Here is a 27,169-nt window from a genome sequence, read left to right on the forward strand (position 1 = left end):
GGTGAAAATAGGCAGGGGGAGGGGTAGGGTGCCCATCTGGCATAATTTGCCAAACAGGCCCTTAGATCTCTAAAAAAATATGCCTAGAGACATTTTTAAGGTTGAGTATTAACACCCAGTCAAAGTTCCAGTCACTCTCAGATGCATTATATATATATATGCAGAAGTTATCAAAACCAAGTATAAATGATAGCTTAGTAAAAATACCAAATGGCTCCTGGTTATCCTCATGTGACCCCTGGTTCCAACAAACAGTCAGTGATCCAAGCCCCCCCCCCCCCCGTCTATGACAGACCGTGGGACGTGGTTCTAGAACCTTAATTTCAAACCTAGCTTAAAACGATCCTTTGTCCCTTTATGTGTCCTTCACTATGATAAGGACCTCTTCAACCTATGTGAGGGCGCTCCAGGTGGTTTGATTGATTCTAAAGAAGCTACAACCAGGATCGTATAAAAACCAACATACAACAGATACATTTACGCTGAGGCTATTTTGCCACGACTTTGAGCTTGGTGCAAAATTTTATGTTTCTTCCAGTTACTGAGTTTCTGCTCACAAAGAAGAACTTTCTGCAAAATTTTATGTTCCTTCCAGTTACTGCTCACAAAGAAGATAAATAAGCAACTATCTCCAGAATATGCAAATAAAACAATTCAAGGCTTTTCATGATCAAACGTCAAATTTCATTGCTACAGCTAGTAATATAACTGTGATTCAGTTTATGGATCATAGGCCTAAGCCTATTGATCTCTTTAGGCAAAATATTGGACTTTTTATATTTACAGGTTCAAAATGGACTCAATTGACAGGTTGTCAGGACCTCCCACCCCACATCCCCCCCCCCAAGAAAAAGGCATAACAAAATAATTAAACCACATAAAACTGAAAAATAAATCTCTGCATTATATACCTCTCAGACCATGGCACATCACAAACACAGTCACAGGAAAGTGGGTCCCATCTAAAATTTATTGGACAATCTAGTTCCACCATGCACTGGCACTGACAGTTAGTAAATAATTCTCTGTCCGGTCGACAATCGGAAGGCCGCACCTTGCATTTGCATCCACAGTTCACGTCTTCCTTAAAGTGTAGGCTTGTCATGCCAGCCCATTCAAGCCTCATCGTTTCACTACGGTACTCCATCCTTATCAACTGCAAATGGAGGGGAAAAAAGTACATGAATCCATTTCTTGATATTGATTTATCTGCACGTATGCTTAGCGAATAAATAAAATCCAATGAGATTATTTATGGAACTCTTTCAGCTGGACTGGTCAAGTTTCTGTTAAAAAACACAGCTGTCACAAAAAGACAAAAAATTATTCCAATTAGCCCCTTTTTTGGAATGCAATTAGTACTAAATATAGAAACGTGTCTGGGTGACAACATATTCAGAATTGAAGAAATCCTTAATTGTTAGTAATTAATGTTTCTCTACTTTGGGGAAAACTACAATAAGGAGACTGTCTTCTTTTGGTACATACTGACTGTAGTATTATTTTGAACAAAGCCAGGGAGGTTTGGTAACATTGTCATCAGTTGAGGAATCAGCAGTACCCCTAAAACTGAATCAAATTTAATTCACGATAGTGCAATCTGCTGGATCGTGGGATAATGGTAAATGTCACCCATGCTCAAATGTTTCAAGCATTTGACAAAGTGTACTCTAAGTTTGTTTGTTTGCTTGTTTTATTCGCACTCAGATTGTTCAAAAATACAAAAATAATACAAACACATCATAGACAAATAGGACAGAATTGAACAGAACAAAAAGAGTAACAGGAGCAAAACCCATTGGGCTGATAGAACGTCGGCCCATTTCCAATGGGGCCCTATAGACAAAAAATTGCACTTTCAATGGTAAATACTAATGAAACCAATAAAATAAGACTAAAAAAACGTACATATTGCACAAAATACTGAAAAGTTACCTACACTGAGATACTAAATTGTCTATTTTAACACTACTGTAGCTCCTCAATGACTGAGACTATAATTTGGAGAATCATCACCTCAAGGACAGAACTTTTTGAAAATTTGTTGTAATTTCAGTATGCTAAAATTTGGGGTCAATACTGATGACCTTTAGGGTACAACCGAAAAGGAGCTGTATAAGATCAAATGTTCAACCTCATGTAAGCTAGGTTGGTACATATAAATGCATGGTCCTGCACATTAACATGCTCATATAAACTTGTAAACTGTACAAAGTGTCTAATTTTGTCAATTCCTTTGGAAGCTTGGTAAGCATCAGAAGGAGCAAAGCATTTTTTAGAGATATCAGAGTAGCAGCAAAGTATCTGACAGACAGATCATCTTCATAATGTAATATAATGTCATATAATAGGCCCATTTATAAGGGGGACACAATATACAATTTGACACTGACGTGTAGTGAACAAATGGGGCTTGGAATTCTGAAAGGAGGAGGAGCTGGTATACTCTCTTAATTATTCTGTCCGCTGGGAATGATCATGGGCTAAAAATCTCTTAACGGATAATGATTCGCAAAGAGGGAATGGTGACACTAGTGCTGTTTTTCATTGATGTTGATTATAATACAGATAGTCTATCCACTCTCAGAGGGAATTACGTATTAATCCCAAGACTTCATAAAACTCAGACAAATTAGATTCTCAACATGAAACAATTAACTCTGAGAGGGACTTATACATCTCAAAACTTCATAAGACTTGGACAAATTGCATTGATTCTCCACAGGGAATCACAGCTATAGATGAAGACGTTACGAAACAAGTCAGTGACAAGCTTACGGTAAGAGAACACTCCTCCACTCAAGCCCTACCTCAGCTGTTTGGTCTCTTGTTTCCGTTGCGACACATTCAAAGAGATCTGAGTTACAACAGCCGCCACACCTCTGTATCGAGAGACAATGGGGCCAGAAGATGGTATCGTCGTTCACTGCGATTAAGGAAGTAGTCCGAACGATGGTTGCCCTTGGTTCACAGGCCGGTAGAGAGGGAAACTCCACTACATGTAAATTAAAATATCTGTTATCATCAATATATTAACTTTAATTGTCATATTTAACAACCAAAAAGTTATAATATAAATGTTAAGCATAAAATGAAAATAATTGGAAGTGCAAGAGAAATTTGCTATATCCTCATCATTGAACTCCTTGTGGTCACTTTTTTATTTTATTTTATTTTATTTTTAATTTGGGGGCAGGAGGGAGAGACAGGGGTAAGGAGGAGATAAAAGTGCATAAAGGATGATCATTCATATATGAGTAATATTACTAGCCTTCCTTTCTGCTCTCTATATGCAGTGACCAATAATGGGACATTTCCAACTTTTAACTTTGAAAGATCAATTAAAATCTGGAGGTAGACGAAACCAATATCTTTTGTGATCAGATCTTTGTTAATTACCTCTGCAATCAACAGGTGCAAATAACGCACAAGCATTTGCCTAAAGTGCAGAATTGCTCCGAACTCATCAATAATTTCAGTTCTTATGTTTGTTCCTTTTTGTAATCAAGCTAATTAAGCAACAATCTTGCCACAACTGTCTAACAGTAGGAAAAGCCTTCATTTCAATAAGATACTTTTGGTTGATATGAAAATATATTATTAGCGATAATCAATCCCATCAAAACCTAAAAATGATAAAGGATTGCTCATGCTCTCAGTATTTTAAGAAATATGCCAAGACGTTTGTTTTGTGAAATTACATTAATTAGACAAGCATATACATTCACCATTAGAGTTCAAGCATTAAAGACAGGATTGGAAAGCAGCATTTGAGGTAAGGGATATCCCCCAATTCACAGAGTATCATACAATAATATTGTATGGTAACAATATAATATAAAACATCCACAATAATATTGCTACATATAGTATTACCCATTCCACATATTATTGCATAATAAATAATATAATATATCCTCGTTATTATTGTTGCATATAGTATTACCCGATTCACAGAGTATCATACAATACGAATTGTATCATAGCAAAATAATATAAAACATCCACAAATAATATTGTTGCATATTACCCATTCCACATATTATTGCATCATAAATAATATAATATATCCTCGTTATTATTGTTGCATATAGTATTACCCGATTCACAGAGTATCATACAATAAGAATTGTATCATAGCAATATAATATAAAACATCCACAATAATATTGCTGCATATAGTATTATCCGTTCCACATATTATCATACAATAATATTGCATCATAAATAATATAATATATCCTCGTTATTATTGTTGGATATAGTATTACCCGATTCACAGAGTATCATACAATAATATTGTATCATAACAATATAATATAAAACATCCACAAATAATATTGTTGCATATAGTATTGATATGTTATGATAACAATGATGTTGTTAATTATTTTAATATTACAGTACAATAGTATATTGTATAGTAGCATGGGATTCGGCTGAGGATTTTAAGCATGGAAAGGATCGAGGTATTAAGGCGCATTTACACGACACGACAAAATCGTCTGCTATTTCTTTTTAACCAACTTTTCGTGGACGATTTTGTCGGTACGCGTAAATGGCTTCTGCTCTTGTCATGGGGATCATCGTGCACAACAAAATCTTTCACAATTTCTTTTAAAATTGCGCATGACTTAATCGCAGTGTGTGAATGGAATCTTGCTCAACATCTGTTGTGCGCCACAAGATCTTGAGTTGTCGTGCAAAGTTGCGCCCTGTTAAACTTTTGTCACAGTTTTCACCGGATGGTTTAGCGACCAGTGACAACAAAATGGCTGAATTTAGCGACTCAAGGATGTGAAGAAATGTGCGATAAAGACGATATGCACTGAAGGGAAGTCGGAATTTTTGTAACTATAATTAAGACTAGGCCCTATACTTGGGACCAAGATAAAAGGACAAAAAAAAATAGATATTATATTTGACTATTCTCACAAACTTAAAGAAAGAATTGTGCGTGGATGGTCACTGAAGTGATGCCATTGGTCCTATATATGTTTATTGTGTGGCACATAATGCATACTATTATGCAATGTTTATGACTACAGGTTAGCCTTAGTAGGCCTAACTTGCTTTATTACTAAACAAATTGTTGTTGATTTTTTTTGGTTGAATTAATCTAATGTTTCTCAATTTTTTCTGTGCCATATCGGTTTGCGAGTAGTCAGTGCTTGGGAATTGTGCGTAATTTCAATATAAAATAATTTAAAGGGTGCGAAGACTCGCAAAAAAGGAAACGTCTAATGCCGGTAATTTGACCTAGTTTCGAATGAGGTGTAACAGAAGTGTTAAACACCACCATCGATCCCAGAAAATACACACACAGCTTGCTACCGTCGGTAATTAGACACTAGTGTACAGTCAGTACATAAAGCTGCGGTCAATACCCACAGCACAGTATACAAGCGATACAGTGATGGACATCTCAGGTCCAGCCAAAGATAACAATTAAGGTATCACATTTCATTACTGTCTGCATTTTGTAGCGACACAAACAAAACGTCACTTGCAAGCAACAGAAAGTTAACTTTTTCAGATGGCCGCACGCGGTTTGGGGCGAGTCTTCAATGCCCTTAAGGGAGGGTCACCAGTGTTGCTTGTGTTGAAAGGTGCCACCTAGTTTATAGCAATACCACACCTGCATGAAGATGCATTGCTAGGAAACCTATTGTGTGGGAGGATGGATGGGGGACATGGCCACCAACTTCTCCTGGTGTTGAGGGGCCAGGTGGCTACAAGTCAGTGAGCAGTGGATGTAAATAGCAATGTTGCTCAGGAGTGAACAGTACTGTATACCAAAGTCAAGGATGCTAATTCTAGTCATAATTCATATCATTCACCATACCCACCTGTGTTATTTATAGCAACTGTCATACAGCTGGAAATGTTAACTGTACATATATGTCATTCATTATACTGTATAACAATATTAAATGACAGCGTAATAGATGCCACATAAGTATCCCCTATATGAATAAACCGGAACGCCAGTTGGTTTTGTGATTCCGCGCCATACAATTTGCTCAAAATTCCAAATAACTATCTGACTAATTAGAGCAAGTCATGAGTTTAATTTGTCCAAGAAATAAGTGACTGAGAACCAGAAAAGATCGGGTATTTTCAGATCTTTCTTGTAGCATTAGCTTGTGGGAATCAACCATTTAATCCACTGGTAAGGATTTTACAATATAGAATTTTTATTCCAAAATGTTTCAAAATCCAGAAAGAACAGTTTTCCTATGTGAAATATAGACACATATAGATGTATGAATAATAGGACATTTTCTGTTTCCAATTTTGAGTAGCAAACTAGCTCTGCCACCTTGCAACCATCCCTTAAAAAATTGTTTTGGATGAATTAGGCTCTAGCTCTCTACACTACATTGTTTATACACTGAGAAATATTTTCACAACTTATTGCCAACTTGAAAGCAAAAGTCAAATCATTGAGAAAATGACCAATTTTCACCATTTGAGATAACCTGTTGACTTCTTGAGCCAATTTTTTACACCATTTGAGAAAACCTGATGACCCTTTAAAGCTCAGAGGGCAAAAGCTGATAAGGGCCCCTAATTGTGTTGAATCAACTTGTTGAGGCCGATTTCACTTCCTGGATGACTGTATGTTTTGTTGATGACCTATAGAGCCCCTTCACAAAAATAATGTGACTTGAATTTGACCAAACTATGTTCACCAAAAGTAAATCATAGCATTGGAGGATTTGCAGATTAATTGTAGTTTTAGTTGTAATTTTGAGGCTATCATGCTTACAAGGTTTTCAGACTTTGACCCCTGTTTTTTAAGAGTAAACCATTTGTTTTGACATCATGTCTATGCATGGTTGTGATTTCCATGCATGTGGTAACAATTACTTTTAACACGAAGAAGCATATACAGTGCTATACTTATTTCTTCAACCGGTAGGTAACAGTTACAACAAATCAAGAAAACTAAAACGTACTGGGCAATGTTCAAAGAATACAAATAGTATAAAAAAATGATGAATTACTACAAGTTTGTCATCACCAAGGAAACAACCATATTTAACAAAACTTGTGATGTAAATCATCTGCATAAAATATTGTTCTCTTTAATTGATATGATCTTGAGAATTAAGTATGATAATTTTTTGTTGAGTAGTTCGTAAGCCTAAGCAATCACAATGTTGATTTTACCCATGACTGGAGAACATGTATGACTGATACTGTATGTTATATGGATACATATGTTTCACATTCATGAAATCCACTGCAATTAAAAAAAGCACAACATAAAGGAGAATACCATAGTTAAAAGGGTGAGATATGGGAAGAGGGAGATGGAAAGAGGAGGGGGGACAGAATGGAGAGGAGGAGGAGATGGATCCTCTCAGGTAAGGTACAGCTAGGAATTCTCGGGTATATATGGTTAAATTCACTGCACACAGACTTTAACACTGGAGTGGCAGAACCAACAGGTGATAAGGTATTCGTACAACTTTCAACGTTCATGCATATAAAGTCAAAGAAGGAAAAAACCCAATCTTTCTTCCATGCCCCCTCCCCCTACCCCGCTCCCAATCTTCAAAGTAGAAAAGCACTTCTGGTTATACCAGTGCATGTAAGAAAATAAGGTTATAAACTGGTCATGATGGCACAGTTTTGGGATGGGTAACAAGGGTTAACTAGGATTATATGACTAACATTTTGTATGCTGAATGATCTTACCTTCCCCTGATAAGTTGGATGTGATGCTAACACCATGGTCAACATTATTACTTGGTCCATCTGTAAGTTGAAATGATTGACTTATAGGAATTAATGTCGTGTAATTAAGATACTATCAGTGATGACACTAATGTCGTAAATAAACATCTAAAGTTAGCACTTTGGGTGCAGGTAGAAGGAGAACCAGGATACACACCGGTCATAAAAGAGAGCATACAGTGCAAAAATTTAATTACCACTTTAATATTCATGATTCTATGCATGGTAGAACAAGAGTGCTGAGGTTTTGAGGAGACAGGTAAGCAAGACACCATATTAGATTGTCATACACAACACTTGAGTTAACCAGTTTCTGATGAACAATTTTCTATATCACAGCCAAATAACAGTTTTTATCATATATAACTGGAAGAGTGAGAAGTAGTTTGAATATAGGCTAACATTCTTGATCACTCATTTATTAATTGCACCCAAATTACATGTATGATGTAGCTAGCTATGCAGACATGACAGAACAATTACAGGGGGCAGAGGTGTAGGAATATTTCTGTTTTTTTTGGGAGGGGGGAACTACTATTGACTGGGACTGCAAAGGCCACCAGGAGATGAGAGGAGGGAGCGGCCCTGGTGGTCATCAAGAAGAATTAAGAGCCCCCAGACACTGACAATTTTTTGCATATATTTCTGGTTTTCTTGTAGTGATTTTAAAGCAAGGAAGTTTGTACATGTTAAAAGGAGGTAAATACCCCTTACCCTCTCCCCTGCTCCTATCCCCCTGGAGTGGGGCATTTCATCTTTGAAACTATTGTGTCCTCCTACATACCCTGGACTCTTGTCAGTGCCTTCAAGTAACAGCGCATATTTGTACCCTACATACCTCACACGAGTGAGGTGCACAGAGATTGAATAAACTTAAACTTAAAAGCCAGTCTACAAAACTATGAGGTGTGACCCACGAAAACTTTCAGTGGGTCACAAAATGTTTCCAGCTATGCTGAAAAAAACGCCCAGCTGACAGGAGATTTTGCAGCTGCTGCAGCTTTCATTGCTGACATGGTGTCTGATTATAAAAGGTTTCCACTAAGATGAGCTGGGTTTACCAACAACAACAAATCATATTCTAGGTATTCTCTAGTCTACCTGTGACCTCTCTTACCCCACCAATTTCTCAATCTCAAAGTTGGAATCCTGCTGCTGCCACTGACGAGACACACACACAGCTGCAATGTTAATAGCTGATACATTATAAGCATTAAGAGAGAAAATGACAGGAATATATGGCATCAAGGGGGGTGGGAAAGCAAGCATCTCCCTTATTAAGGATTAATTTATTGCATTGATCCAAGTTAAATAAAATTACTGTAAATCATCTGCCTTGAAAGGTCTGAGAAAGGGATTGACACTGGGAACAGAGACATGAGTGTCAAATCTCTTTTAAAATGTGAACCACACTGAACCTAATCATGTTGTGATTTTTTCACATTTAACTTATAACATAACTTTTTTTGAGGATGGGAGAATTCAGAATTCAGGAGTTCATATCAAATAGTACTTTATATAGTTATAGTGCATCTGAACTTGAATGAGCTCTGGGAGAGGTGCATGGTTATGACCTTTTTTTGGTGTGGCCCACATCTGCCAAATTTCAGTGAACTAAACTGGTTTCCAAACTGCAGTTGATCTTGGACCTACATTAAATGAATGTTTGATCTTTTTGGTTTACCTCTGTTCCTTAATTCCCCCTTGTGAGAAATAAAATTGCAATATTTCGGTTTGAGTCACTCCCAGATTAATGTATGTCGCCCAGTTATAGAGTTGTTGACAATTCATAATCATGGATGTTAAATATGAATGTAAGAGACTGACTTTGGTCAGCTTGCGACTTTGATAGGCCAATGAGGCTTCTTCGTGAGTTCCTGCTTGCAGGAGGATCTTAAATACATACAAATACATACAATATCCTATTTTGATTAATACTAGTTGAACATATATAATCAATTGCCAGAAATTATTACGTAAATACAACATATGCTGCTTTAATGTGTGGCCATGGTCTCTGTAGGACCAGTTTTATGCCTTTTCAGCAATTTCACTAGATCCATATAGACAAACCAATTAATTTCTCTTTGGATAATTTCACATGATATTTACCAAAAAATTGTCTAACTATCAAATAGGTCAATGATGTCTCGATCGTTAAACAGGGGTGCTATAAAGGTTAAGTACCAAGGGAATTTACCAGAGGATCACCTTCAGGTAACCTTGGTGTGGGGTAGCTAGGTCAGACTAGACTTGACTAGACAACTTTCTACCTGGCATTGTCAAGTTGGGAAAGCAGATTTCAAATGGTTTGTGGTTTTCCACTGATGCAATTAGAGCAATGATGTTGGTGCAGATATTACCAGCATTTAGTGAGATAATTAATCTTAGCACTATAATGTATTTTTGTTATGGTATGTTAAGGAGTGTTAGCTCAGTGGTTAACACCGGTGCCTTCCAATCATAAAGGTCCCGGTTGGAGTCACTCCAAGATTAATATTTGTCGTCCAGTTACAGACTTGTTGACTATTGACAATTCATAATCATGGACGTTAAATATGAATGTAAGAGACTGACTTCGGTCAGCTTGCGGCTTTGATAAGCCAATGAGGCTTCTTCGTAAGTTCCTGCTTGCAGGAAGATCTAAAATACATACAAATACATGTTTTCATATGTAGTAGTCTGGGCAGTATTGTAGAACCTTCCCTTCTTCTTCATCCAGCTGAAGCTTCTCTAGACTGGAATGCTAACACCAATCCTTCTCCCCCAAGTGGCGGAGCGTCCATACAGTCAGGGGGGGACGGATGCCCCCCCTGACGGACTCAAATGGAATGCTGGCGCCCTTTTCAGCATTTTACCACTTTTTACTTATTCGCGATTATTGACTTTCTTTTTGTACTCTCATCTACCTATTGACATTTTTCACATTATCTGCAAAGTAGCAAGGCCCGAAAGGGTAATTTCCGGCGATCTAGGGAGTATCTTTACTCAAAAAATGTCTGTACGCTCCGCGCCAACCTGTGGTGGCGCTCAGCTAAGATAGTGTCGAAAGCGCCCCTACAGACCATTCTCGCCCCCGACCAATACCCCTTAGCTCTGCCACTACCCCCCTTCCTCCTCACCCACCTCCTCCCCTAAACATCTCTCAGATACGACTACCATTTTTGTCCCCACTGAAACTAATGTGATGAATATGGCAAACATCTTTGTATGTACCTGGTGAAAAATGATTTGCAGATGAACTCCTTTAAGTCATTACAGTTAAATTAACAAGATTTTCATGTTTTATTATAATTTGATACGTACACAGGTCCGTCTAGGAAATTGGAAAGATTGATTGTCGCTGCCAGTAATACTTCTGTATGACATGATTCTTTTGAAGAAAATATGAATTCGTAGCTATAATTATGGAGGTAATATGTCAACAACCCAAGAAAGATGACCCGTCATTCCTTTTGTTTTAAGATGTTTAATCGTATGTACCACTCTTACACTGAGGTATCATAATGAATTGTTCCTTCTTATTAGATCAGAAAATTCATGCAGAAAAGACCAGACTGATATATTAATTGAACCAATAGGTTTTTAATAATTACAAAGGCCACCAAAAGTTCAAGAATATGGGACTTAATGAACTCATATTACTAGTTAAGGTCCTCATGCAGTCTTAATTGTGTGTAATTAAAGGTACACAGAAACAGTGAGACTATCCAAACGTAATGAGATTTTAGCTGTCTTGGGAAGTTGGTCATTACAAACATCTTGTATTACATAGACCATGCAATCAGCGGGGTAGGACAGGGCCGTCTTAAGGCATGGGCCCACTGGGCCCTGGCCCAGGGCCCCGCGATGTCAGGGGCCCGCAATCGTAGTAACCCTTATGTCTTAATCTGGGAGGAAAACTTATTGAATAGGCCATTATGACTGATTGAATTCGACACTTGACAACTTGTGATGAGAGTTGGTGAAACACTTGAGAGTTTTACATTAAATATTCGAATCTGAGTTGGACACCCTGGAATATACAATGCCCGAAGGCTTACAACACCTCAAAACACCTCAAAAAGATTGACTTTCAGCCAATCATACAACAGTTTACGATCAAGAAATGCCGCAAGTTCCGTTAGTTCCCCCAGTTAAAAGACTCAACACAAGGGTGTTACAAATGGTGAGTCCAGTATTGTTAGGGAAGGGATGGAGGGCAACTGAAAGATTACTCTTATATAATGTATTTCAGCTTTTAGATATATCACGTATGTTATTCAGCTAAAGTTTTATGCTTTATGCGCGACATAGGGAGGGCATAGGCGTAGGAGGCGGGGGGGGGGCTGCAGCCCCCAAGCAATTTTTTTTGGGTGAAAATTTGGGCAATATGCTGAGAATTTTTCGGGCATCTACTGAAAGAAGAATAATTTGCAATATGTTTTTCATTTTTTTTGGTGAAAATTCGGGCAAAATGCTGAGATTTTTTCGAGCACCTACTGAAAGAAGAATAATTTGCAATGCGTTTTTCAAATTTTTGGGTGAAAATTCGGGCAATATGCTGAGAATTTTTTTCGGGCACCTACTGAAAGAATAATAATTTGCAGTGTGTTTTTCAATTTTTTTGGTGAAAATTTGGGCAATATGCTGAGAATTTTTCGGACACCTACCAGTGGCGGAGCCTCCATACAGTCAGGGGGATGCCCCCCCTCCCCCTGATGGACTCAAATGGACTGCTGGCGCCCTTTTCAGCTTTTTACCACTTTTTACTTATTCGCGATTATTGACTTTTTTATTGCGCTCTCAAATACCTATTGACATTTGTCACATTTTGTTGATGCAATTTTCTGACAAATGGCGATGACACATATTTATTCTTTGTTTATTTGCAAATTAGCAAGGCATGGAAAGGGTCAATTCCGGCGATCTAGGGAGTATCTTTACTCAAAAAAATTTTGTACGCTCCGCGCCGACCTGTAATGGCGCTCCGCTTAGATAGTGTCGAAAGCGCCCCTACAGACTATTCTCTCCCCCTGACCAATACCCCTAGCTCCGCCACTGGCACCTACTGAAAGAAGAATAATTTGTGTTTCAATTGTTAAACTTATATAATTATTATCATTATTGTTGTAACGACTTCCCAATAATTCTAACCAATATGGAAGGGTAATAACACGGAAAATGATTTTATGATATTGGCATGTGATGATATGCACATTGACACGTGGAACGCGCACGGAGCGCGTGAAAAATTTTGGTTATGTTTTTCGGGCAAGTCGTTGCAGCCCCCCCAAATCAAATGAGGCTCCTACGCCTATGGGGAGGGGTGGTAAATGCAGGCATGTGTATTCTTGAGCGATTGTCAAGGATGTCAATTTTTCACGCAACTTTTTTCGAACTCACTTGATTGAGGGGCCCCGCTCCATTGCCGGGCCCAGGGCCCGGTGATCTCTTAAGACGGCCCTGGGGTAGGAGCCAGGGGGCACTGGGGGATGTGCCCCCCCCCACTTTTTTCCAAACAGCAAATGTGCCCTACTGGCAAATAAAATGTGCCCCTTTGATGAAGAACTGTCTTTTGAATATCTCAAGCCTTTGTTAATTTTAATATATTATTTTAATTATTTATTTTTAGTCTGTACATGCTATTATTAAAAATGATGGCATCCCATATTTTCTTGTAGCACGATTAACAATAAACAATCTCAATAAATAGTATTGATAGTGCTCATACTACACATCATATATATTTTAGTTATATGGCGGTGTGTATCGGTATATAGCATAACGAGGGTGGTTGTGGAAAGAGAAAGCGCCCCTCTGATGTTGTGCCCCCATTTTTTTGGAAGCTTCCTACCCCCCTGCATGCAATGATAGTGGTTGGGTTTGATTCTCGATCCTTTCAAAAATTTAGATTAGGCTATCCTCGTTTTCATTGGCATACAATTTAAATTGATGTACCTAATGATTGATGATTCAACAACTGTCTCCATCTAATTAATTTCTTAAGCCAGCATGCAGACGAAAAGACTGTCATCTGTTCCATAAAACTATAATGAAACTTGGGACATCAAAATGATTGAATAATTAAGTTTGATACCTCACCTTTGCATGCCAGTCTGACATAGCCTTTGTGACCTACTTACACACAAATTCTATGGGGGTGTAACTGTATGAACATGGGCTGTAACTTTGTCCTTAAAGTGAGATGATAGCCACTGGCTCTTTATGAAGAGAAAGCAATGCAAGATACTGCATGCAATGAACAGTGTAATGTTGCAAATAGCTGTCTGTGTAATACAACATCTAAAGATTACACACAGCTTACAGACAAAGCATCACATTCAAAGTTGATGTGATTCTGATCCTGCACCTATTGTTTCTGTGGTAAAATCTAAACCTGTTGTGTCTGTAAAAAGTCTCAATTCCCAACAGCAGCTTAGCACCAATTTATCTCATCCTCCTAAACTACTAGGAGGATGGGGGGACAGGGGGGGTGGAGGAGAGTAAGGGAGGAGAAGAATATTCAGGAAGTGCTTGCTTTAATTTTCTATCGCTGATGTATATTAAGGAGCCCTTATAGACAAAGTAAAGGCCTAGGGAAACATAGTCACCTCCTTTTAAACGAATGAGTTGATCAGACATTGTCTAACTTTACAGAAATTTACTGACAGAATTGACCTTTAATGGCATAACAATTGATCTTTGCCTTACTTTCTGTGATCCTGACACAGCTGTCTCTAAAAATCGGTCAAAACTTCTAAAAACACTTTGAATTATATCCATGGAAAGTATAACATTTTCTTCTTGTAGGAATGGATACATGCATGTATGGGACATGTTGTTGACATACTGTTGACATTAGTTACACAATATTTGTAACTGACAAGAAGGTTTATATTCCTGTTGATTGCTTCAAAAAGTTGCTGCTAATATTCTCTAGATACCAAATGAGGGCAACACCAATTTGCTTACCAAGCTGGCATCCCAATGGCAAAGTTATAGCGAATATTCTGTTGGGCCTACTCAACAAACAAATTATTACGATATAACAAACACTCTTTTCCCTTAGTTTTTGTGATTTCAATAAAGGCATCGGTACGGTAGATCTGGTATTAACTGAACTGGTCAACTATTGGTAATAAAGTGGATGTCTTTTGGACTTCAAATGGTCAAGAGGCTACTTGACCTTCTGTCATGTTTGAGGAGATGAGAGGAGATGAGGCAGAGTTTGTCACTACATAATTCCTGAGATCTTCAAAAATAATATTTGCTTCATAAATTTAACCTCAGAATATGGCATAATTGACAATTGTAGAACTGAATGGATGTGTTTTTTTATGAAAAAAATTAATCTGTTCAAGGGAAATATAGTTTATTCCCCCCCCCCTCCCCCCCAAATAATCTTCAAAAAAAAATTGAAATAGGATGTGAACTGACCCACTCGCAAGACCATTTTGAACTTAATATAAGGATGTTAAGGTCATGACATGTGGACAGAATGCAGCTAAATTATCTATAGAATTTGATGTCACAGTCAAAATAACTGAGGTACAAAATTCCAAATGTTCATGATTTTCTTAATAAGTGATGATACTAAAGGCATATACCTTAACCACATAACTGCACAGCTATTCATGTTGAAAATTTACTGTTGACTTCATACAGATTTTGGTAATGTTGGCCCCCAAGGCAAAAGGATGAGTACATTAAAACTGAGAGACTATTCAAAGTTAGATGGATATAGTCTTAAATTTTTTGGTATTTGTTAACAAGCTAAGTACAGTATAGCCGCACACACTCTCTCTGTATCTATAATTAGATACTCTGTAGGACTATATAGTCTTTGTAATTCACTACTCACTCTAAGTTCATCTTTTGAGAGTGGTTGTCTATTCAATCATCAAATACAATTACACTGCTCAAAAAGGCCAGGTTGTCTGGCACACCCTTATGATAAAGTAGGACAAAGGTCAGAAACTAGGAGAAAAGCATAGGGCTTGAAACAGTCATGTTGCAACATTATTCATGCTCAATTGAAGAAAAAAAAAAAGTTTGTGCCAGTTTTGATACAGAAAAGACAGTACTGTTGATAACATACTGTTATGTTGTTTATGTGATACTCGGTTATTTGTGTTAATTTGAGATGTGACGAAAATAAACTTTTCCTCGACATTGTTGACCTTCATAATCACACAGGTGAAATGACATATGTTACAAAGCAAAACTAATAAGTATGACAAAATAGGTATTTTGTTTAAAAAGCTGGAGAAAATAGGATGGAAAGGGTAGGTCTGTAGAAGTGTCTGAAAAAGCAGTATTTGATTCACATCATTTATAACATATTCCAACAAAAGTCCACATGATCAGGTTCATGTTCAACCAAAGAGAGCAATTCTACAAAATTATGTATTAAACATGGCAGGCAATATGCATGTTCTAAGCAGGCTTATCATGTCACACTGAAGTGTTTAAAAAATAAAGTTGCAACAAAAAAATTACCTTTGATTACATGTTTATAAGAAATAGTCCAAAACTTCTTACTGTGAAATATTGTATGGTCTATAAGTATATATATCTGTGGAAGTATCATATCTAAAAGGCAATTGACCGGCTGAGAGATCTCTGTGAAGGAATGTACTTTAAAACCCTGCAGGTACAGTAGAAACCTTTGATGATGAGACATTCGAAACATTAAAACATATAAACACATTTTTCATTTGGTATTAAAAATGACAAAGTTGTTTCTGATACCAAATTTTCCAAATGACATGCTTTTTCCTTACCTGGCAACCGATGGTCGGAATTGACTTGATTCCTAGCATACACATGCACCACTGACTGATCAGTACCCCTAGATCTGCCGTGAGTTGTTTCAGGTCTGTTGCCAGAGATATGAATGCCATCTAAGGGATTCACATGCAAAGGAAACAGGAGATAAAAGCCTGGGAGGAGGATGAGTCCATGCGTTCAACCGATCAAAACAACGTACAAAGCAAAATGGAAGAGCTACAGTATGTACTCTCTTTAATTACAAAGCTTGAAAAAATCATTTGAAATAATTTATATTGTTTATTTTGCTTTTTATAGACTATGATAAATATAACCAACTTTTTTTGGTTTTTGTCGCCGCTTGAAATTGCAAAGACTGACAATTGTGGACCACATGTATGTATGTACATGTTTAATAATAACGTTTAAGGTTTATGATCATGTTGTGAGTTACTATGAAAATTTTTCCTACATTCTTGCAATTTGTAGGGAAAAATATATAAAATCTAGATTTTACTAAGGAAAAAAAAAAAGAAGAGAAAAAAAAACTATTTGAAATATCTTATGTGTATAAACATTGTGTAGCCTATTCCAGTGACCTACCAAAAATATCAACTTGTAGGCAATAAATTCTCAAACTGTCTCAGCTGTTGAAATCTGGAGAACACCTTACACAGATTCTAGAAGAGGATGTAAACTCTCAAGTGATCGATGAAAAATAGTGATCATGACCGAAGGCAATAAAACTACTCCTTTTTTGGTCTGAGTGTATCTATGAGGTGACATCAAAGCCATTTAATGGTGATAAATATTCAAATTTAATACAATACCAGCAGTTACTCACTCAATCTTTGCAATTAGAAAGTACCATTAGATATAGCCACTACAATCACTGAAGGGACAAAACCAAACAAAGGTACAATGATAAAATCTTGCAACGGTTGCACTTCAACCGACTGACATCTCAGATAATTATGGTGGCATCTCTCGTTTATTACTTTGGTGGTGGCGGTCAAAGTCTTTATGTATAGCCTCTTAGAAATATTAAGAAGTGGACAAATTCATGCCAAAACTTGATTACAAGACTCCATTGAAAGCAGTAGTTTGCAATGATTTTGATCAACTTTGGATACTAGTGTAGACTTAGATAACACTGCCATTTACCAATCAATGTATTTATATTGGCTTGAAAATAGTTGATTTTCATTTCAAATGATAGTGCAAGAGGTAACTATTTCTGGAAGATAAATTTCCAATTTAACTTTCTCATGTAATTAGCAGGAGAACAAAAAGATTCAGAGTTACACAATGGAATCATACTTAATAATTACTCAATTATTTTCAAATCTGGAAACAAAAATATTGGTGGAAGTCATAGATCTACTGAAACATTTCAGTATATATTATTTAGAAGGTGTGATAAATTGCTGCTGGTAACCTGAGCCCAAATGCAAACAGTTTACAACTTATCATATTTCCAACAAAATTTTAAGAACAGGCTGAAGTTTGTCACAGTGAGAGAACTAAAGACACTTTGAATATTGAACTGTACTGCAGATACATACATGCAACAGCATTAACTCCAAGAAAAAACTGGGTAAGAATCACAGACATAAAATATATAAAACATAGAAGTCTTCACTTAATAAAATTAAAACATGTATAAGTTTTCAAATGGGGAAATTTAGTTATATCCCTGCAGCAGACAAAAGACTGCTATTTGCATTGGCAATTGAAGCAATGTGAGATTATCTTCAACTCCATGACCCAGTTTAATAAATATGTTAAAATTGCTGGAATGTGAGGATTGAGTGTACCGCAAACTGTTCCGTAGATTGGGAAAATGACATCAGCTTGAAAATTATTTTATACTACTAATTAAACTTACATCTCCATGATATGCACATTTTTGCAAAGAAACTTTGTGATGTAACTGATTTCAACTTAATAAAATAGTCAGTCTTGATTAAATTTGAAAGATGATAAATACTTTTGTATCTCCAAAAGAGAATTCTATCACCTATATATTTTAGGAAACACTTCTAAAATTGAAATTTGATATGAACCTTCTCAGCTTTTCCATGCAAATGCTCATCTGTCCCAGTCTCTCCCCACCCCCCTCTCCCACCCTGATTTTCTCCCCTCCCTTCAGAATACCTACAGTTGGGGAGCATGTGCAATATATTACACAAATCAGACATTTATATCTGTTGTACATGCATACTATGTTTACATTATCAATGCTGACTTCACATGAAACACACTTAAGCTGAAATGTCTGCATGCCGTTCAAGTCATATGTGACAGGATGAATAGCAACATTAAATAAGAATAAAATATTTCATACCACCAAGAAAAATTCACAAGTTTTGCTGGATGAAAAGTAATTGAACATTATGCAAGAATTTCTCTTTGCATAAATAATTAAGAGAAGCAAGCAATTGTTAGTTAAGTACCTTAGTTGGGTGGTACAGTGTGATGAGCATGATTAAAACACATACATTTACAAAACATGAGAGTTATGCAAAATTTATGCAGCCAAAAATTATGTGAAATACATATATGCCTAAAAAAAAATTAAAAATGGAAATTTATGCATATATTCAATGCATTCCTTCATGTATATAAATGATGCTAACAGAGTCTGTTTAACATAATAAATAGAACTGTACTGATGACAGAGCTGGTACATTTTCTGACTGACAGACATACAGCCATACATATATATATATATTTGAATATTGACATACTGTGTAATCTTCTTCTCTATTACTCTCCAATTTTCATTTGTATCCAAAAATGCAACTTCTTTGAACAATTTTATTGATAATTGGTTTAATGTTGTCATACATGCTGGCGACAATCAAGGGTTTTATACTCACTATTTGCAGTTATGGGTAAGCTAATCAGCAACTCAGTAATGGAATGAATATCTCCCATGTCATATAACACTGAACTTGGAATCTGTAAAAAGATTAAATTGAAGCATTCTTATAATTTCATAATGTACAGACTATTAATTAAACATACAAGATCAAAACAAATATATTTTCATTTCTCCATTCAGAAATAATTGTTATGTGATTTTAGGTTAAAGTGAATGGCAAAATGGTCTTCATGTCACTGGGGATTAATTAGTAAGTGCTTAATCAATTTCAATATTGAATCATAATGATCGAATGCTATACATACTGCACTGCACTGTTGAGAACAGTTTACCAATTAAATCAACTTTTTACATAACTTTCATCAACAATTTGATAGAATCCACCAAGTATTACTCAAACTAAGATTGGATTTGGTTGAACCAAGACGCCCAAGTCCTAGACTGTTTGACCAAACGAAGGTTAATGAGGGAGTCACTAATGAATTTGATTCGATTATCAACATTTTGTTGCTCAGACAATTTTCCATATTAGCTGAATCACATGCCATTAGCAAATTGGACAACTTACAATGTTTTGACTTTTAACTCCATAATTTGAAATGAAACTTGACTAGTCAAGATATTGCGAGATACATGTTAAAATGGGAGTTTGCATCAAATAGCAGCTTAACATTTACTGACATTTACTCAAAGGCTCAGTCATGAAAGACTTGACAGCAATGACTGCTATAGTAGTTGGGGTAGAGGAGGGGGGGGGAAGGGGGGAGAGACAACTTATCTTATGAAATGGGAAAATATCCATTGCTACTATTCTCTTATCTACACCTCATTCACCTTCCGTTCCTACTTGCCAGTAGAGGCCAGCTAGTAAACAGCATAATAGTTAACTGAACTCCCACAAGTGCCGGTATACTGCATGAAACCCTGTTGTCCGTTGTATGTGTGTGTGTATGCGTGTATGTATGTATGTATAACAGGAACTCCCGAAGAAGCCTCATTGGGTTATCAAAGCCGCAAGCTGACCGAAGTCAGTCTCTTACATTCATATTTAACGTCCATGATTATGAATTGTCAATTGTCAACAACTCTGTAATTGGATGACATACATTTAATCTGGGAGTGACTCGAACCGGGGACCTTATGATTGAAAGGCACCGGCGTTAACCACTGAGCTAAGACTCTAACACGTCCCTTGCATGGTACATTGGGATCCTAGATTATGACAAGGGAGACACAATCCGCACAACCCTCTCTTCCTCATAACCCACCTTCACCAACCCTCCCTCAGCACCTTCCCTCACTAAGACTGTCCCATTTTCCTCTATCAAGCTATACATTCAGACAGATGAAGCTACCAGGACTCAAAAGATGATTCATAGATTTTCTTCTGGAGAAACGGCTTTTGACTTGATCAGAATTATAACATTATGTTAATAATATATATATAATTATTGTTAATTATGTATTAATATTACAGTACGATAGAGCGTTTGAATCCTCTGGACGGTCACAGGTGCAGTTAATACAGAAACCGCATTCTTGTGTACACTGTTAGCAACCAGTGACTTCGGTCTATAAATAAACTTTCAAAAAACCATAAAGAACACTATCTGCAGGAATAGTTTGTGCTCACTGAGGCTAAAAGTTCATCTTAATGGCTCAAATTGAAGCATACATCATTAAAGGGTGCGAAGACTCCCGCAAAAAGAAACGTCTAATGCCGGTAATCTGACCTAGTTTCGAATGAGGTGTAACAGAAGTGTTAGACACCACATTCAACCCCAGAAAATACACACACAGCTTGCTACCATCGGTAATTAGACACTAGTGTACAGTCAGTACATACAGCTGCGGTCAATACCCACAGCACAGTGTATAAACGATACAGCGATGGACATCTCAGGTCCAGCTTAAGATAACAAGGTATCACGTTTCATTACTGTCTGCATTTTGTAGCGAAACAAACAAAACGTCACTTGCAAGCAACGGAAAGTTAACTTTTTCAGATGGCCGCACGAGGTTTGGCAAGTCTTCAATGCCTTTAATGGCTCAGATGGAAGCATACATCATTTAAAGCAGCACTGAGGATTCACTAAGTTTATTTATAAACAATTTTGAAAGTTGCATGCACAGACTATTTGTAAAACATGATTGAGGTTGTTCAGATAAACCACCCTCCTTTCATTTGCAGTTTTTTTGCAATCAGAAATTCAAGTATAATTGCCAACTGATATTAATAATTACACCTTTTTCTGACAATCTTGTTGCCAAATACTTTTTTTGCTTATATTGAAATGATTCAAACTTGAACTTCTTTATGAGATGAAATGAACCTCCAAAAATTGTGCCTGCTTTATATATAAAGATAAAGATCAAAATTGACCAAAATTTCAAATCTGATTGAAGAATCCCAAATCACCACAAACATGAATGACCATTTTTCCTCCTCAGAACATGTCACAATCTTGACCATTGCAACTGTCAGAAGTAACAGTGCTACTGTTGGAAAGGATGAAAAGTTTGGTATGTGAAATACCAATTATCTCCTTCTTTACCAATTATATAAAACAATGATCATAAAATACTCTAAAAATACCAAAAAAACACTTTGGAATATCCAAATAGCAGGTGGATATCTTTATAAAATTCATATGGCTAACTTGACAATACCCAAAGGACCTGAGGTCAATGCGATGGAACATGCAGCTGTAGAGTGGCACTTTATACTCTTCTGGTAGACTAGTCGTGTAACCCTGGTTCAACCAATTCCCAATGAAAATTTCTATACTATTGAGTGACCTCTTGGGATGTTTTCATAGGTCGAAGTGAGTCTGATTTTCCCATGAATTTATCTCTCTCAGGAGCATGGTTGCAAATCTCTGAGATATGTAATATTGTAGTCAGTCTGACCTACTATATACCGGCCCACTAGCACTCCAAGATTAAAGTTCATATGCACTGGAAAAGGTGCAAATATTTAATACATGGTGTTGAAAAAAAGATGTACGATATATGACAGTTAAACAGATATATACCGGTGGGAGACATTCCACACTGTTAGTTATAAAAATAGCAGGTATTATTGTCAGTATATCAGATTTTCTTTTAATATGGATCTCTCTAATGGGTCCAGTTCTTGATTTTCTTTCCTTTTTCCCTCCCCCCCCCCCCCTCTGAAACACTGTAAATATATTTAGAATATGACAGCCATATTTTTTTCTTTTTCTTTTTTCTTTAAAGTTAGCATCCGACCTATGGAGGCATTTTCAATTTGATCATTAAGCAGACATACTTTAATGGAACTGTTTGCACTGTGGTCCATTTGTATAGTTTAGATGGACTTAGCTGGAGAAAATTTTGTTTCACACTTGAAATATGATATGTTTGGAAAGTAACATTGGCTTCATCTTCAGGATCTTTGTGCAGGCTGGTTTGATTTCCACATCTGCTTTATAGCTCGAGATATTGAAGAACACAGCTGTGGAACTTTAAATCTTAATTGCTCCGCACTGACGAATATATTTCTATGTTTGTTTTCTCTTTTATGGAAGGCATTGGGGAAAGGGTTTGAGAGAAAAACTATCCTGCAAGTGAAAGTAGTATAATTATGGATAGGGGATGGGCTACCAATCTCTTACCAAAATCTCTCCACCCATAGGACTTCCATTTTCATAAAAAATAAAACAGTAACATATATGCTTGGTGGGACATATTAACAAACATATGCCACAAATTGCTATATATTAACTATGTAATTAAGTACAACATTCCATAGCTCTACTATTTCAGCAAATTCATCACTATGAATCCAAGTCCGAGTCAGGCTCTCCCCCCACCCCCTCCCCATCCACAGATTCCTACACCATAACTATCTTCCCATGATCATGTCTGAGGTGTTCATGATTTAAACTATGTACATGGACAGCAACATTTCCCTTGAGTAGTGTTATCTCTATGTACTGCAGTATTCAAACTAAATTTTCAATATAACATCTTGGTTTCTATTAACAGGAATCACTGTTAGTGATACAGTATATGTAAATTAGGTAACATTCATTGTATTTAGCATATGATACTTCTAATCCACAGAACCTTCAACATTACAATTCAGATAAATAAAATTAATGACATTATTTAATAAATTCATTTGTACAAAGTTTAATTTTTCTGCATATCATCTATGTACCCACTATTTCTCTGCATCATACAGTGTGCTAAACTTTAACACTCCATACTCCATACTGACCACATATATAATTTGAAAATTTCCTTGTGACAAAATGACTAGCTCAGTCAGGTCAGTTTAGGTGTTAAAATACCTTGAGGTGACTAAATACGACTGGACGGTGTAATTATCGTGTACTTCCACAGAATCATTTTGAATTGGAAGGATGGATGGGTTCAATAACAGATGAGAGTACAACTCCCACGCTATCTTGAAGCATTTATGCAGCAGCTACAACCCATACCTCGGAACTTCAGGACGTACTTCCCATTCATGCGGTCAATTATAAATACAGACTGATTGAGTTTTAAATATAAATATCAAATTGTTGGCAGTCCGGGGACGGTTGAGAAAATATTTCTACCACAGGAATTAAACGTAGACGTGCTATACAATCATATATGTATCCAGGTCTTTAATGTCACAAGCATTCAACAATAAATTTATTAAACATATTACTGTGATATTAATTAAAAAATAAACAATAAATCTATCTTGATTACAACGACGAGTCAGTATATCACTGACTGAGCTCTTATTACTAATTTTCCTTCCCGATGCTGTATGCACTATAATCATACCAACAATTTTCTCATAAATAGTAACTTGTGTATCCTGCTTCACATTATAAAAAAAAAAAGATTTGATCAAAAAAAGACCAGTTTTATTGATAAAACATGATAACTTCTTCAGATTTACAGACTTTTGAAAGTATTTTTTGCCATTTATTGATATTTAAGTCGTTTATAGTCACAGAATTTGCATTCATGAAACGTGACAGGTGGTTTTACAATATAGTGATATCATAAATTCAATCTTGTTTGGTGTATTCTGACCTCATTTAACAATGAATGTCTCCATTGCATTCATTGAATGTCATTTAACTACAGCACCATTGTCATGTCTTTGCCACTACATAGCTAATTAAGTATCATATCTTCTCTGCCCAACATTTAGAATTAATTTTGTATACAATACATCCCTCCTCCTGACTATGACCAGTTTTTGTGCCGATTTATCAACATTCAAGCTAGTACATTACTAGGTGCTTCTCTGCTTTGCACACAGAGCATCACTTATACTAGTCTTCCCACAAATTCAGAACCAAGAAGCTAAATATATTGTTTTTAAAAAAAAATTCCTTATAGAGACATACATATTTTTATATTAATATTCAAGCTGCTTCCATTTTGTTTTTCGTATTCAAATTTTAAGGGGTTTGTCATTTTGTTACTTAAATTTACTTAAAACTCACTTTTTTTTCTCTTTTTTTTCTTCTTTTTTCTTTTTTTAGGAATTTCACTGTAAATCTCTATTGTTTAAAAAAAAAATCCTTATAGATACATTTATATTTTTATTTTCAAGCTGCGTCCATTTTTTTTTTAGTATTCATATTTTAAGGGATTTTGTCATTTTGTTACTTAAATTTACTAAAAACTCACTTTTTTTTTTCTTTTAGGAATTTAACTGTAAATCTTTATTATTTTGATAATTATTCTTTTCGTTTATATATTTACATATTTTGTTATATTAATATTTAAGCTGTGTCAATTTTATTCTTCATATTCATATTTTAAGGGTTTTCTCATTTTGTTGTAATTGTAAAGCGCTCTTGAACATGCATAAGCTTGAAAAGAGAGCTATATAAATTTGGTAAAATAATAATAATAAATAGAGCTGTGTCAGTTTACATTGCACATATACTCCGACCACCATTCATGACATTTTCATATTTTCGTAGGCAATTCATATGACAAAGTAGTCCCTGGAGGACAGACAAACCAAGATACTGATGTAAAGATAGTCAAACAAAACTTGTGGGGGGCCTAACTAATTTCTCTCAAACCTCACTGAGTTGCATTTTGGAACCTAAAATAGCTAACAGCATCTATTAGCTAAATTGTGTGAAAATATGTACAAATTTATTTTATCCTCAGAAAGTGTGTTAGCATTCTAGATTAAAAGGCTATTATTCAGCACTAAGATGAAATGTAGAGGTTGTTTGCAAGAGGCTTAGCTTTGAAGACTATAGCTGAACTTAAAAGTCATTGCGAATATTTTTGTGCCTGATTTAACTCTGAAAAGTGTAAAAATGTGTCTCTTAGCAATAACTGAAAAACTCCCCACTAATTAAGCTTTAAATAACTGTCCCAGCTACTCCATTCTGGAAGTATGCCTAGAGTAATATTTGCAACATATATAATGCTTAAAAGGTTGCCAAACTATCTGATTTACAATGACCAATATATACAAATTTGGCTTATTTCACAAATGTATGAGTGGGCTAAACCTTTCCAATTTTGTAGTCTTGTTCAGAAAATAGGCAAAGCGAGGGAGGATGCTGAATTCAAGTGGTAGCCTCAAGAAAACAAAGTAGGGAGAAATTGGTCAAAACATCCAGGGTAGTAAAATATGTGCAGAACACTTTAGCATAATCATTGTTACCGATTTATTTTCTGCATATTAGTGATTGGTAATTAGCAAAATATTAAACTGGAAGAGATACGAATAAAAGTTACGACAACAATTGAAGTCTTGTAACTCGAGGCATGTGCAACATATATTACAGTGATCATACTTTTCCCAGGTTTTACAACTTAATCATTTCAAGTTTGTGTTTCATAATCTTACATACATTTTGAAATTCTCAAGCCAAGAGGACCTGTACTTAAAGGTAGGTTGTCCATGTGGCCGAGTTGGTCATCCTTAATATAAGGCCTATTCCATTCAGTCCATAATCAGAGTACGTTTTTGGTGACCTTATGGAAAATTGCACTTATTATATATGCGACCGAAACAATTTTGAGAGCGAATTAAGAGCTCATTCAAGCATCACATGGAAGTACATCATCACACAGGGCCACTTAACTGCACATGTTTTCTACTTGCTCAAAAGGCAAATCAAATTGATCAAAATGATAAGGAAAAAAAAAACTGCATGAAATGCATTTGTGTAACCCTCAAAATACTGTACAACAGTGTCAAACTAGTTACAAATACTGTTAAATGGTAAGAAATAGTTTATTAGTTGTAATGTGAGATTAGTGGCAGAAGATCAACGATAAGAGCAAATTGCATGAATTTGTGTGAATAAACCCCCAAAACTGTACAGGGGAACAATGGAATTGTGCAAGCTCTTTGTTGTGGTAATCAGATCAGTGCTGAGAAGTTCAAGTTGTGAATATATCTATGTAAAGACTCAGTAATATCCAAGAGTGCCACTCATTATCAATATGCTGCCATGCTTATTACAAAGGGCAGCAATGATCAATGTTGGCATTTCAAGGTTAATACAGCAATCAACTCCCTTTTAAATATTTGCATAACTTGGATACCATGCACCGGTATGCAATAGGCCAAATTCTTACAACTTAGGCAAGATAGTCCTTAATAAACCCCCAAATATTTCTGAATGGCACAGAGTTACACTACTTTTTTTGAGATCTTCATTTCAATTCATCAAATTGGTGCCATACTTCTGCACTGCAGGTGACAATTTAGCCTAGGCCTATGTCACAATCAAAACTTTGGGGCAAATATTTTACATTATCGAAGCCTTG

At 36.1% G+C, this 27,169-nt stretch overlaps 1 protein-coding gene across 9 annotated transcripts in view; it reads right to left on the reverse strand.

Moving 5' to 3' along the window:
• The window catches only part of LOC139979981 (vascular endothelial growth factor A-like), a 49,551-nt gene that overhangs the window by 7,247 nt on the left and 15,135 nt on the right, over positions 1-27,169 (reverse strand). For 3 of the 9 annotated variants that reach the window (XM_071991282.1, XM_071991286.1, XM_071991281.1), the window contains exons 2-6: positions 19,380-19,461; positions 16,512-16,631; positions 7,708-7,767; positions 2,811-2,995; positions 912-1,156 (exon numbers count right to left, since the gene is read on the reverse strand). In XM_071991282.1, the coding sequence (XP_071847383.1) occupies positions 912-1,156; positions 2,811-2,995; positions 7,708-7,767; positions 16,512-16,631; positions 19,380-19,461 (692 nt within the window). Of the gene's footprint in view, positions 1-911; positions 1,157-2,810; positions 2,996-7,707; positions 7,768-16,511; positions 16,671-19,379; positions 19,462-27,169 lie in introns of all 9 variants that reach the window. The other 6 variants (XM_071991280.1, XM_071991285.1, XM_071991278.1 and 3 more) reach the window with 4 other exon arrangements.

Source organism: Apostichopus japonicus, chromosome 14 (assembly GCF_037975245.1).
Source record: "Apostichopus japonicus isolate 1M-3 chromosome 14, ASM3797524v1, whole genome shotgun sequence".
NCBI lineage: Eukaryota > Metazoa > Echinodermata > Holothuroidea > Aspidochirotida > Stichopodidae > Apostichopus > Apostichopus japonicus.